Consider the following 14,746-nt stretch of genomic DNA (forward strand, 5'->3'; position numbering starts at 1 on the left):
CTCATCAGCCACTCGCTCGGGCCATTGACCCGTTACCGCGTGAAGAACCTGCTGTAAGGTATGGTCACGTGATGTTTCCCGCGCAATGTCCGAGCTTGTTATCGGGAAAGTCTCCCACCGAAGTGCGTAGCAGGCGGTTACTTCGTCGTCCTCTTCCTTCTTGCCACTCCCGGGCAGCGGTAGATGCGACAGACAGTCTGCCTCTACGTTGCTTTCCCCTGAACGATATACTATATCGTAACGGTAGGCCGACAGCGTAATTGCCCACCTCTGCAAACGAGCCGCGGCAATGCTTGGTATTCCTGTTTTGGGACCGAGTATCGTCTGTAAAGGCTTGTGATCAGTTACCAAGCTGAACTCTCTACCGTAAATATAGTAATGGAACTTCTTAATTCCGAAGACTAAGGCGAGCGCTTCTCGCTCTTACTGGCTGTAGTTCCGTTCACTCGGCGATAATGTGCGGGATGCAAACACGATCGGCCGCCTGGAACCATCTTGTTCCACTTTCGATAAGACTGCACCCAGCCCATAAGATGAGGCATCGCACACTACCTGAAGCTGATCTTCCGGATCGTAATGTGCCAGCACCGGCGCTTTTATTAGCAGCCTTTTTATCTTTTTGAATGCTATGTCGCACTGTTCAATCCAGACCCACGGAACATTCTTGCACATAAGCTGATTCAGTGGGAAGATGACTGTTGATAACTCTGGCAAAAATTTTCCGTAGTATGTCACCATGCCCGTAAACGTTCTCAGCTGTTTCTTATCGGCTGGGACGGGGGCTTCTAATACGGCCTTTACCTTCTCTGGTGATGCTGCAATTCCTTGTTTACTGACCACGTGACCCAGAAACTGCAATTCTGGTTTCAAAAATTCACACTTCTCTGCCTTAATCCGCACTCCTCTTTCGTGCAACCTGTTCAGTAACGCATTCAGGTTCACTAGGTGCTCCTTTTCGTTCCGGCCCGTGACGAGAATATCATCTAAGTAGCATATCACACCTTTCAATTCTTTTAACATGTTGTCCATTATCTTTTGAAAAATCGCAGGCGCGCACGCCACCCCGAAGGCTAAGCGATTTACTGCATACAGTTCTTTGTGCGTGTTGAGGGTGAGGTACTCGCGCGAAACCTTGTCCATTACCACTTGCTGATACGCTCTACTCAGGTCAATCTTCGAGAACACCTGCCCTCCGGAAAGTGTGGCCAAGATTTCTTCGATCTTGGGCAAGGGGTAGCTGTCAATGTTTAAGCAAGGGTTCAAAGAGGCCTTATAATCTCCGTAGAAGCGTACGCTGCCATCTTTTTTTACCACAGGTACAATTGGTGAGGCGAAAGCACTGTTCGAAATGGGCTCGATCACGCCCAGACTAACTAGTTTTTCCAGTTCTTTCTCCACCGCTTCTTTCAGTGCGAACGGAATGCTTCTAGCTTTACAAAACTTTGGATGCTGTTCTGGCTTCAGAATCCCATCCTCGTCGCCAAAAAGTTGTCGTGTCTTGCGAGGGGAAACGACACTGTAGCCGAGGTGCAACAAGAACTCGGGTTTATTGTCATCCGGCCGTCAGACCGCGCGTCCCGCTGGTCGACGACTGCCCGTGCAAACCAACACGCATGTGCTTATATCGAGATACAGACAGGCAAGGGGGCAGTGCCCAAATACCGGCACGTGGCCGTGAGTTGGCCGTTTGCTTATCGTGATACAAACACTACAAAAACCTTATTGGGAATCCTGTGTATACACTGTATCGACATTTCTTTCAGCACTGATTTATAAAATAGAATTGTTCCACTGCGTTGCGTTTCTCAGACCACACACACACACACACACACACACGCGCGCGCGCGCGCACGCACGCAAACACACACACATACTCCCGCACACACACACACACACACACATACACACACACGCACACACACACGCACGCACATACGCACACGCGCATACACGCACACACGCACACACAAGGGCTAACTGAAAAAGTACGCTAAATATAGCCGAGGCCATCTCATCCATGCGAAAAGTCAACGGTGCCATTTTCAATGAAGGCGAGCCTCTGTAGGAAGATCAAGGATGTGAAGTACTAATAATGTATCAGCACGGTATGAAAAAGGTTGTTTTAGGAAAGACATTTCAGGATCGGGAAAGGCAATATTTTTAAGATATAAAATGTATGCAGTGTCTACGAAAGCGTATTTTTGAAAAGCAAGCATCAGTGCAAAATAAACGAAGCAGTCGCTGAAGATGTCAGAAGCAACGTACGAGGCAAAATATAAGAAAAACAGTGCCTATATCGAACAGTTATCCAGATGTCTGTGTTTTTGTTTCGTGGCGTGAACGTAAAATTTAAGAACTTTTGGTGAAAAAGCTGGAATTTTCTGGCAGTGGTTCTTCCAAAGGGTTTTTGCTCTCCAATTTTTTCTGCTTTTGATACGTTTATAATTTCACTTTTTTCGCCTTGGTAAACTATCAGAATATTAGAGCGCAGCTCTTTAGCGCCCGTTGCTGGGTTTCGTGTCACCGTCAGCGTCGGCTGCGTCGGCTGCGTCGGCCTCGTAACCAGCTCCAACCCCCCCCCCCCCTTTCATCCCCCAAATTCGAGCCGGCGCTTCGGCAACCGGAGCCTCGCAGGAGGAGGGGGGTACACTCTGCGGCGAACGATGGGAGTAGGAGCGCGCGCAGAAACCGGATAACACGAGGAGAGGAAGGGAGGTGAGGGGGCGGAGACAGCGCTAGTAGCGACTGACTGATGCCGCTGACACCTCTAGCGAGTCAAGTGAACGTGACTGCGTAGAACACCGTCCCGCCTAGCAGAAAAAGAAGGAGGGGATCCCCTTTCTTTCTGCTTGGCGGCGAGGGTGCTCTCCGGTTGCCGAAACGCCGGCTCGCTATCAGCGGAAAACGGTGCGTGCATCCCGTTCTCACTCGCTTCATTCGATAGTGGCGTCAGCGGCATCAGTCAGTCGCTGCTATCTGTTCGTCGCGCAACGTTCCTATGGGCCCACGCGCTGCCTCCCGCAACCTCCCGCAACCTCCCGATAACTCAATTGCTCTCTTCAATACTACGACCACAAAGTTTCTTTCATGACAGTCAAGAACTGTTAGTGAGTGTTTCTTGAAGGAATACGTGTCAAAAATTAAAAAGTCTGTAATTGTACACACTTATCTTGCTCGAAATATTTGCCTCTATGTATCGAAAATCTTTTCAGCTGACGAGCTGCACCCAAATTTCGCCTTAGGAAGTAACGTATTTGTGGACAATTTTTTTGTATGAAATCGGGCGAAATTTTTTTTATGCTAAGTTTTCTATTTGTTTCTTGTAAGTTCTCAGGCTTTTCTTCCTAGAGCTAACAGCAAATGTCCTTCTCTGCTGTGATTCTGTTATTTGAAATGTTTTTCTTTCGGTAAATACAGAAATAATATATCAAGCTCTCTTTTTTTCAACCGCATTTTAAGACGGCAGTTTCACCATTACGGAGAAACATGTCTCTGATTGCTGGCAACACTCGATGGCACCCATCCATAATCCTGCTCAGGCCTAGTAGCCTTTAGCGCCTCTGCCTCTGCAGCGTTACCTGCATGCCTGCCCAAATAAACGAAAACAAAAATGGTGACATTGAAAAACCATTGTTTAGCCACCGAAAATGCGGGTTAGGCAATGACACGTTCTGATCAAGAGATAGGTAGTTATGCAGATTCAGGACGGACAAACGTCTATACATTTCACCTTCAGTGGAGTTCCACAGGTTGTAGCGCTCAGCCCAACGCTCTTCATCCTTTCACTTGTTGCCTTACTTGCCTACTACCACGTTCGGTACAATTAGGATGGCTGGTGCAGTGCTCAATCTATCCGGACGACATATGCATTTGGGCTTTAGGGAGTGTCGGTAAAAACGTCTCTGGAAAATAAAACGCCGGAAAGAACATCCCCGGTGAAAAGGCCCCTGAGGAAGCGGCCCCTAGGAAATGACGTCGCCCAAAGGTTTACCGTAAGAATCTACCATTTTAGAACTCGCTTCGCCAAGATGTTCTGGTAATGGGCGCCAGCTCTTTCGATGGCGACACTGCCAAATTCTTGCCACACTTCCGGTGGTGATAGAGACGGTGAGAGACGGAAGGGCCTTAACCGGCCGTTCACCGTGGTCCCCTCAAGCACTGTTCGCTGTGCCCGGCCCACCACAGAAGGTGATCCGCATACCTTTATTTCGCGAAAAAAAAGCGAAAATGAGAGGGCTCTCAACGGGGCCGCTATTAGTATACAAGATCACACTAAGACAGTGCAGCGTAGGTCTTGTCATGAAATATCGCACTACGAAACACTTCGACCAGTTATGTCACTTTTTGTGTTGTCTTTTTTTGCGCATAGCCTTAATGGCATTACATGATTCAAGCCAACTAGCCCGACAACAACTCTTGTTGATGCCACTGAAGCCCAGAATGATCCAAAAAGGCAGTTGCCCCCTGCCAGTAATATTCTGCGAGCATCAATAATTTTGATATGAACGGACCTTATCAGTATGATGCATTGCCGTTTGAACACTTCAAATCCTACGGGGGAAAGCGCTGTAACATACAATATGGCTCCACGTCTTGAGGAAGCGCAATCTGCGCCTTGTAGCGCGCGTAATTTAAAAAGCAAACGGTGGGAACAAAATACAGACTAGGTTCAAGCTGAAGCCATAGAGATGTAAAGTAAATAAGTAAAAGCCAATGATGGAAAATCAATTCATCACTCGCAAGCCAGGCAGCAGGCGAGGCGAAGCTTGAATTACAGTACGTTTAATTGCACCCGTTTGGGGGCATTTTTTTCCCATTTCGCAAATCAGGACTTTTCGTCCGGTGACATTTTTTCCGGGTATATTTACTCCTGGGCCGTTGTTGTTGTTTTTTTTGTAAGGGGGGGGGGGGGGGGGGTGGAGGGGAAACGTATTAGGTAGCTACGCGACCGCAAGTTCGAGCGAGACTACATAAGGCAGCAAGCCTTACTTCATCCAACTTCCACCACTTCCAAATCTTGGGGATTTCTATTGACGAGAGTGCCACTTGCCTTCACGCTCAACAGTACGTCCCGTTATGCTCTATGTATAATTGGCGCAGCAATACCATACACGAGAAGCCGTCACTTTCTCGGAGTAACAGTCGATCATTATTTATCGTGCGCCCCGGGTTCCGGTAAAAATGTCCCCGGAACAAATGTCCCCGGAAAAAAAAAAATCCCCGGCAAAACAGTCTCCATTTGAGAAGTAACTATGTCCCCAAACGGATGCAAACCAACCACAACGTCAAACATGCGCCTCACCTGGTGCACGGCTTTTAAAGTTTAATCATTTTTAACGCCATTTCATAACATTTACTGCTTTTACTTTACATCTTTAGCGGTATTAACTAGGCTTTTGTTTGTATTTCCTTTTCCCGCAGTTCTTTTTTGCTCTTTTTATGTGCTGTAGTTATTTGCACTATAAGGCGCAGAATGATTATCCCCGTGGGGAGCTGCATTGTATGCTATACAGCACTCGCTGGCTTGGAAGCGACCAAATATGGAACTTATGCGGAGAGTTCACAAGAGAAAAGAAATTACGGCTGACAAAAAACAGTGGCAGCGCTTCAGTTTCGCTTTGTTTGCCTAAGAAAAAGGACACTGACCACAGGCTCGGTAGTTCAGATGTTTGGAACCGTGTTTTAGTGCGCGTGGCCATCGTCACCGACCGGTTAAGGCCGGGTCTTCTCTGTTAAAAGATGACCTTTGTCAACCTAAGATCGATGAGAGTATTGCAGTAACGCCTTCTGATGTGGACGGTTTCCTAAGAATACCACAGGCCGAATCGGTATACCTTTCTCACTTAATGAGTGCTTAAGGAGCTGCGGAGCTTAGGACCCCGTAGCCGCTAAAGCTAGCCGTATTTTATGTTGGGACGGACTCCTACGCCACACTTTTTCACAATGGTTTCTGCAGTGCCTGTAACCATGACAGGCGTCCAGAGAACCCAGATCTGAAATGATTGCTACATCTCCTCAAGTTCAAGAAAAAATAATATCAAATGTGCAATCTTATTGCGCTATCAGTTCTGAAAGATTCAATTCTTAGGAACCATCTTTTGTCTTGGACACGTTTTCTGCTATTTACCGCTTTTTTGCGGGCTTTTTCTTTCGGGGCCTTACGTACCGGAGACGTTTTCTGCGGGGACACATGGGTCCCACATGTTTGGTACATCAAAAAGAGACTGTCGGCTATTGTTCACATCCTCTCTTTTCAACGAGGAAAGTGGGCAGTGTCAGGGCAGTCGGTAATTTAATTCTACAACGCATTATTAAAGGGATTTCTTCGATACAGTCTCCCCGTACATGTAAACTTCAGCAAAACAAACATGCGATGTTTGCAAAACATTCAACTTAAAGCTGTGCGGACCTGCCTAGGATTATCAAAATGCGCCTCTACAGCTGCAACTGTTCTCATTGCTCAGGAATATTCAGTGACAACCTACTAGGCAGCTAAAACGCCCTGAGAACGCATATTCGTCACCTATCTCAGATCGCCTCCCACCATCGTGTCAGCTTTCTGGCTGCGAGGCCACGCATATCCGTCACCAACGTTCATTAATGCCAATCGTGAGTTTGTCATTTAAATTTGCCTATTGGCAGGCTTCTTCATTGTGGAGTCTTGACCATCCTCTTATAATCCTTTCCATACCAGGCATTAAGAAGACGGCCGATGGCTCGCCATCTGAATTACAACAAACCAATCTATGAAAGAGCACTGAACAAGGACAGAGGGGAGCCTCAGTTCTCAAGACAAGCCAACGTTTCGACAAATGGACTTGTCTTCGTCTCGGCAGCGTGGTCATCACTGGCGGAGATTTAAACAAGCCTTTTCTCTGAAGACGTGAAGCCAGGGAAGGGGGATTGAGGAGGGTAGGGAGAAAGAAGTAGGGCAAGGAAATAAAAAAAAATGTTCCTTCGGTATGTATTTCTGAGCCTGGAACCGGCGATACCGTGGCCTGAAAAATAAAATAAAAATCGGCAGACACTAGGACAATCTGCAATGCGGAGTGGATGATTAGTCAGCACCTGAAGCAGGTTTGATGCTGACATGCCTTTCTTGAAAGGAGACAGGAATTCGAAAGGGTCCTGATAAAGTATACAGCTGAAGGGTAACAGTTGTCAGAAGCTTTCCGCAAGGAGGGAGAAGGACAAAGAAACCAAATAATAACAGATCAAGTGAACCACACGAGCCACGCCCATTATCTGAACACAAGGATGCAAGTGAGAACCAAAGTAGGAAGTGATAAGCAGGAACCATGTTTGGAAAAACCAGTGCACCTTATGCTATAGCGGAGGAAGACTTGTCATTGTGTCTGCCCAGACGAAGACAAGGCGCCTTAAAGAAGCATTGGCTCGGCATGGGAGCAGAGGCTCCCCCTGAAACCTTGTTCAGAGCTTTTTTACAGTGTAGAGTGACTTTTATGGCTCTTCTACTTCTTTTGATCATTCTCCTTTGTATTCTTTCATCCCTTTCTCCAGTTAAGGATAGCGAACCGGCTTCTTTTGCCGGTTAACCTCCCCAACTTTCGTCCTTCCTCTCTACCTGCATCTGTTTGAAAGGTACCTTATACTTTGCTTTTTGTAGCGCGTCGTCTCTCTTCCATGCTGCCATTGGAAAACATTAATTCCACGCATTAAACAAAAAGCCAAGTGTCGATTTGGTTTGCAAATTCTTCTAGGTGTACCTCGACGCCCAGCTCCTGTTTCCGGGCGATCAACCCGTTGCGCAACCCCACTTCATGCGCATATTTTACACCGGACCGCTGGGCAGTGCACCCTTCATCTTCTGGGAGAGTCATTGTAACATGAAGGACCCCTTGAAAGCTATGAAAGGAATGGTGAGCCTCGATTCTTTTAGATGTAACACGTCAAATTACTCTCGTTCCTGGGTCGGGAAAGCTGATCTAAGGCGTCCAATGAAACTAGGTATCAAGCCGTGTAGAACAATGCAAGGAACATTATGTCGTTACGTACACAGGTCCTTGAACGAGTTAAAGTAGTAAAAGACAGTTAAAGCGAAGGCCAAGGAAGCTTTTATGATCGCAACTAGTTCGGGAAGAACGAAAGAAAGATGCTCTGTGTAGAGTGACAGTTATGAAAACCGTGGAGGTACACGCATCTGTCAGCTGTGTAGTTATTTATTTATTTTATACCTGCATCGCCCGTAGGGCATTACAGCAAGGGGGATGCAAACGTTAACAATGACTTTACATATTATTTCAATGCATGGTAAAAAGCATCGTTCAAAGGTATATACACAGCGCTTGATGGCAAACTGCTCCATTCTCGGACAGTTCTAACAAAGCATGACTAATGCAAAACGTCACCCTTACAAGAAAATTCCCTGACATTAAAGTTGTGGTCCAGTCGCTTCGATATATAATTTGATGCCTGGATATGTTTTTCGCGGTTGAGAGTATTAAATGGTATAAAAAAATGTTAATCTATAATTTCTTCTACTGTTCTTTAGTACTTGCCATTTAATTTCATGTTTGCTTTCTGTCATGCTACATTTCAGGCTGTAATTTCGAAGAACAAATCTGACTGCCCTGTTCTGTATTTTTCTAATTTGCCTATAAGCTCAGCTTTGTGAGGGTCCCAACAAACACATGCATACTCAAGTATTAGTTGAACATAACTGAAGTACAGCTGTGTTTTTAAGTTACTTGAAAGATGACTGAAATTCCTCCTCAAGAAAACCAAAAATCATGCTACCCAATTTGCAGTATAGTTAATGTGCCTGTTCCACAGTAAATCAGATGTAAAACAGACTCCCAGATATTTAACTTTCTTACTTGTGCCTAAGCCAATATCACCAATTCTATACCTATACACATGACAAGCGCGTTTTCTTGTAAAGTTGACGTGAATAGTTTTATTTATATTTAATTACATGTTCCAACACACACACCAACCTTCTATGATATCTAAATCATTTGGAAGACTTGTGAATCTTAACTGGCACTAATCACCCTGTAAACAACACAATCATCAGCGAACCTTCTAAACGAAGACCGTGCACCAATTGAAATATTATTGATATACAACAAAAACAACAGTGGACGCTGGGAGTTCTGGGAAAACGTAAAGCGCAGTAACGAGTAGTAGACGAACTGACTACAAGGTCGCTTGTTCAACCACAGATGACCTCGTGCGAATAAAAGTAGTTGCATGCAGCTAGCACAGGACCGGGCTTTTTGGAGAAACATGGGAGAGGCCTTCGCCCTCAAGTGGTCTGATGTTGATTATGACATACGCAGGGAAATTATTATCTGCTATTCCGCGTAAGGTTGAACCCTTACAGAAATGTGTAATGGGTTCCTGTTTTGAAGTCAATGATTGTAGACATCACACTGATCAGGTTTTTGTGGTGAGTTCTGACTTTAGTTTCTCATGCATTGGTGATGAAAACTGGCCACCTCCTTTTTGATTAATATTTCATGAATATTTGATGCTGACATTCCTAATGTATGTGATGTATAAATGAAATATTGGGGTGCATTCCTGCGTGAATTATAATAGATTTTACCTAGTGGTTTGGTAAAAATGAAAAATGTATCGAATGACATTTCTTGATTTTCTTTGCAACACTACACCCATATTGTTCACTCTCTCAGTGTTGGAACGAATCAGTTAACAGCTTAAATCCACCCTCTGAAAGCAGCAACTAACAAGAACGTCGGGAATACAGCAGCAACTCCAGTAGAAACTTATGTTACCCCGATGCACTTCCCTTATCCGACCAACTTCATAGCCCACACTTTCGCTTATATATTCTTAATAGGAAACCCTCCAGAAAATGTCGGTAGTGAGCTTGTAATAATCTGAGTTTTCTAAAAGAACATATCGCGCCATATGCACAGTCTACAGCGGGTTATTACTGAGAGATTTAATCGCAAAATTCTGTTAGCCAATGCGCATTAGTACTACGCGAGCAAATAAAAAAATGTGCAGGTGATGCTTGAAAATGATATTGCTCTGACGTCTTCATGCATCACGACCTCAGCTGAATTTTTACATCAGAAATGTAATTCCGAAATCTCAGCAAGATTTATGATCTCAGTATGATGCAGAAAACCTGATGCCAAAACTCATCAACAATTTATAGTATCGGTATGATGCATGAACACAACAGATATTCCTTTCATGATTAATTTCTCATGAGTCTTCATGATTACATCCTAACGACATCACAAATTCATTATTCATCTTTGTAAGAGAAGATAGCAGATTTTCTCATCAGCCGATTCAAAGTGAAAAAGAAACTCCCAGACGTCGTTATTCCACTTAGAATGTTTCCGCATTCTGTGCTGAAGGCGGAATAGGTAGTTACCTGTCAATTATCGTTTTCTAAAGCTGCAGTGACCTGCCTAAAGCATGCGAACCTCACTAGAGCCACTTTGGTCATACTGCCTTCGTGTGTCGTCGTTATTTTTATGTTAGCAATTCTGCTATAATGTTGGCGCTAGTGCTTGCTCATGGAGGGGTCGACCGCATGTAAAAGCGTTCATTTTGGAATTGCGAAAAACGTTCAGAGTAGATCACAGAGCTCTTGCTGAAAAAGGAGGCTGTTTCTAACGTTGATACGAAGAGAACAAAAATAGCGAAAACTGACCCAAATTTGATGGTGTCTTGTTTTTGCCTTGTTTCAGGGTCAGTTCACGTTCAAGCACGAAAACATTTCTGTAGTTGCAGGAGGGTATGCGTTATATGAAGCGGAATGGGACCGAAACACTTTGTGAGCATAAATGAAGTTCATTTATTTGATGTTTTTGTTCCAGTGTCCTTCTAGGTTTTTCAGCCTTCTGGGTTGCTAAGATTTATGAACCTTTACAGGAAGAATAAGGATCTGTACGTGAAAAAAAAAAAACCCTAGAAAGCCAGGAAATATACTTATCAAAAGGAGCATAGGAAAACGTTTTTTGTGCACCCCGTAACATTCGGCTGTTTCAATAGAGGGTGCCAAGAAAGAAGGTTATAGCGCTTAGATTGCGCATGCATAATTTCTGAACTTTTTATTGGGGTTTGTAACCTTCTCATTATCCCATCAATGATCACATGCGAAAATATTTGCACATGCATGCAAGATTTTCGGCTAAATCAATGTGTTAAGCGGTATTACTTCAAATATTTCATAAATGTTCATTTGGTTGACTGAATTTTGGTATTTATACAGTGTAGTTGTGGTTTATTCCCCTTTCCTCATTGAATTGTATTCTTAATTTGCGAAAACAGCCACACCGTAATCGAAGAACACAACGTGATTCCTACACTCGTCGAGTGATACCCGGAGTGATACCAAATGTATCCCGATTTTATGTCCGAGTTTCGCCGTGGCCGCTCCTCTATCGACAATGTGGTTGACCTTATAACGTCGGTTCAGCACCAAAAGGTTTTGAAAAAATTGATCGTAGCATTGTTTTTGAACATCAAGGGCGCCTACGACAACGTAACACATCAGGCCATTTTGGACGGCCTGGTAGCTGCTGAGATCGAAGGCCGCATGTTCAGCTGGATACGCTACCTGTCAGAGAGGTCCCTTTACGTCCAGATTAAAGGTGGACCAACCTGTATACGTCAAATATCGCGCGGAGTTCCACAGGGTGGAGTGCTGAGCCCAACTCTATTTAACCTTAATCTCGTAGGCCTCGCAGACGTATTACCACAATCTACCCAAATCTCCATCTATGCAGAAGAAATATGTATTTGGGCATCCAGTGTGGCTCGGCCCCAAGTACGTGTGAGGCTGCAAAAGGGTTCAACGATATTGACGTCGTATCTTCGTCTCCACGGCCTAGATATTTTGACCGAGAATTGTTCTCTTGTGGCATTCACTCACAAAATAATGTGACTTTACCCCACATGCATCAATGGCAAATCCATTCCCTACGAGAGAAGCCACCGATTTCTTGGAGTTGTCATTGACAGAAACCTTTCGTGGAGTCCTCATCTCAGAGAAATGAAAAGCAAAGTTGTAGCTATTATCCAAGCACTCCTCTTTCTCGTGGTGAAGTCCTGGGGCACACCAGTGCACTCTGTGCTCCAACTGCACCGGTCACTGTTTCTGGGCTACATGCGATACAGCTTCCACATATTTAGTAACATTAGAAAAACAAACCTCAGAACCCTTCAAAATCTGCAAGCTCAAGCTCTTATATGCCTTGGACTTTCCAAATGTGCCTCAACAGCAGCGACTGTTCTTGTCGCCCGGGATCATCCTGTTACCACAGATATTGCTGTTGACACAATGAGAACGCATATTCGTCACCTAATCAGGGTCCCTAGCCATCATATAGCAACCCTTCCAATAATCAGGTCCAGCACTGCATTCGCCAAACTTATAGAAGCTCATTGCACCTATATTCCTTCGCAATTCACCCCCCTGTAAGACCATTCTCCCCCATGTGGAGTCTACATGAACCAAGGATGCAAATTAATATTCCGGGAATTACTAAGAAAGTCGGAATGTCATCACCTGCTCTTAAACAATTGACATTGGATTATCTGCACTTCAAACATCAAAATTGCATACATGTCTACACAGATGGCTCAGTTAATCAAGCCAGTGTCGTGGGATCTGAGGTCATACCGGCTAAGTTAATCCACATAAAGGTTAAAGCATCATACCTGACTTCCTCAACTCGCGCTGAACTAGCTGCCCTACGCGCGGCAGTTGAATTCATTTACAAAGAACGTCTACATTACTGGACAGACAGACAGACAGAATAGATTAAGATCCTTAGTTGGATCTCTCCCGCACCACTATTGTATCGCGTGTGTCATTACTGGACAGTATTTACAGACTCTAAAGCAGCCCTTCAAGGCCTGCAAGCAGCACTACTCAGCGGGTCACATGAACAACTCGTTGGAGAGATCCGCCAACTGTATCCGGACGCAGTACTGAAAGGTCACAATGTTATTTTTCAGTGGCTCCCAGGACACTGCGGCATCAAGGGAAACCACCAGGCGGACGAGGCTGCCCGTTCTGCCCACAGTGATGGCGTTCCAGTTAAAATCCCCATATCAAGGGCTGATGCCGCGTGTGCCCTTTGCTGTTTGGACATGGAGATCGCAATTTCAGCGTGGAACACGGGGGATTTTTGAAACAGCCGTCTCAGGGGACTGGATCTTGAACTGCGCCTCCACCTTCCCCATCAGATTGCTCGTCGAGAAGCAACGTTGCTGCGCCGTTTATGGCTCGATGTTGCGTTCACCAACAAGTATGCTTTCAGGATTGGAACGGCTGACAGCCCTGCCTGTGAACATTGTAGCTGTAAAGAAACAATCGGACATCTATCATGTGAATGCCCTGCTTTTGTGAGTGAAAGACATAAGCTGCATTGTGCGCTGGACCGCCTCGATCCTCGTCCTTTAACGGCCGATAAGATCCTTGGTCCATGGCCACGGCAGTTGACCGCCTTCAATGCATACAGGGCAATCTTTAGTTTTCTAACAACCACCTAATTTTGTGACAAACTCTGACTGTGCTGCACGTCTCCTTTCTCTTTCCCTCTTTAATTCCCGTTTTCCCCAGTGTAGGGTAGCCAACCGGAGGCCTTTCTGGTTAACATCCCTGCGTTCCATCCTCATCCCTATCTAACTGTGATTCCTCTGATGTGAGCCAGCTTGGTCGCTGATAACGCATAGTATGAATGTGGTCTAGATATTGTGGTCGGTACTTAAATTGGATTAAATATTGGAGCAGAATATTATCCCAAAAATATTAACCAGTTTTAAAACATAGCGTGTTCCTCATGTTGGCGACTGCTTTAACGTTAAAATGCGCTAAAAATTTAGGCAATTTTCCAAAAGGCGACTTCGCATAATTGGTATACTACATAGCGGTGGTGTCAGACACGCGGAGCACACGTCAACAGAAATGCATAAATGGACTGATTGTGGAAGCAAATCCACCGGGTTGACAAGTATACAAGTTGAAAGCGTAAGAACAACTGCATGTTCTTTTTTTCTTTCTCCGGTCGAAGCGTGATGGAATCAAGTTTGGTCCGTCTGCATTCTTCACGAAGTATTAGTTATCTGTCTGATATATAACTGTGCATTGTTGGAACTCCCGAGAACCTATTTTAGTATATTATGAATTCCCATGACCGTAGGAACATTAGAAATATTCGATCATACTCTCCAAAGAGGAGTGGCCAGGTGCTAAGAAGATAACTGCGGAGAACAGAGAGTACCTTCAGACATAAAAAAAAAAAAAAAACTTAGCTAGCAGGCACAGAGATGAACTTCGTAATTGCCAGAGAACTTAAGGCAAATAAATAGCACACATATCTCCAAGCATGTCTCGCTAAGAGATGTACCCTAGAAACGAAAAAAAAAAACAAATAAGAGAGGACATCACTTTATTTCGCAAAAAGAAAAATCAGAGAACATGATATCTGCGAGGCGATGCTACGTTCATGTTTTTCGACGCCATTCTCGAAGGTTCGGCCGTGCCGTTCGAAATCAGCAAAACAGTTTAAGCTATCATGCTTATAAGAAAAGTATAGATGTCTCCAGGAAAGCCCTTGAACAAGCGGTTCTATTTTTTCTTGTCGGATATACGAGTACAGACTGCTGTGCAAAACTTCAGTACTGCCTCGATATATGCGTGCAAGTCTAAACGAGAAGCCAAACGCGTCGAGTCAGTGTTTCTTCGACCCTATTCTTTTCTTGCGGGTGATTCACCAAAGCATTTATTAAA

General features: G+C 44.7%; 2 protein-coding genes across 2 annotated transcripts in view; one reads left to right on the top strand and one right to left on the bottom strand.

Moving 5' to 3' along the window:
• The window catches only part of LOC146174677 (uncharacterized), a 158,342-nt gene that overhangs the window by 55,062 nt on the left and 88,534 nt on the right, over positions 1 to 14,746 (bottom strand). The gene's annotated exons all lie outside the window — the stretch shown is intronic.
• Positions 1 to 14,746, top strand: part of LOC146174679 (uncharacterized) — a 29,399-nt gene that overhangs the window by 12,183 nt on the left and 2,470 nt on the right. The window contains exons 4-5 of the mRNA XM_084585433.1: positions 7,722 to 7,880; positions 10,695 to 10,780. Of these exons, the coding sequence (XP_084441559.1) occupies positions 7,722 to 7,880; positions 10,695 to 10,780 (245 nt within the window). The remainder of the gene's footprint in view (positions 1 to 7,721; positions 7,881 to 10,694; positions 10,781 to 14,746) is intronic.

This window comes from Amblyomma maculatum, chromosome 11, assembly GCF_055883805.1.
Source record: "Amblyomma maculatum isolate TAMU_Amacu chromosome 11, ASM5588380v1, whole genome shotgun sequence".
Taxonomy (NCBI): domain Eukaryota; kingdom Metazoa; phylum Arthropoda; class Arachnida; order Ixodida; family Ixodidae; genus Amblyomma; species Amblyomma maculatum.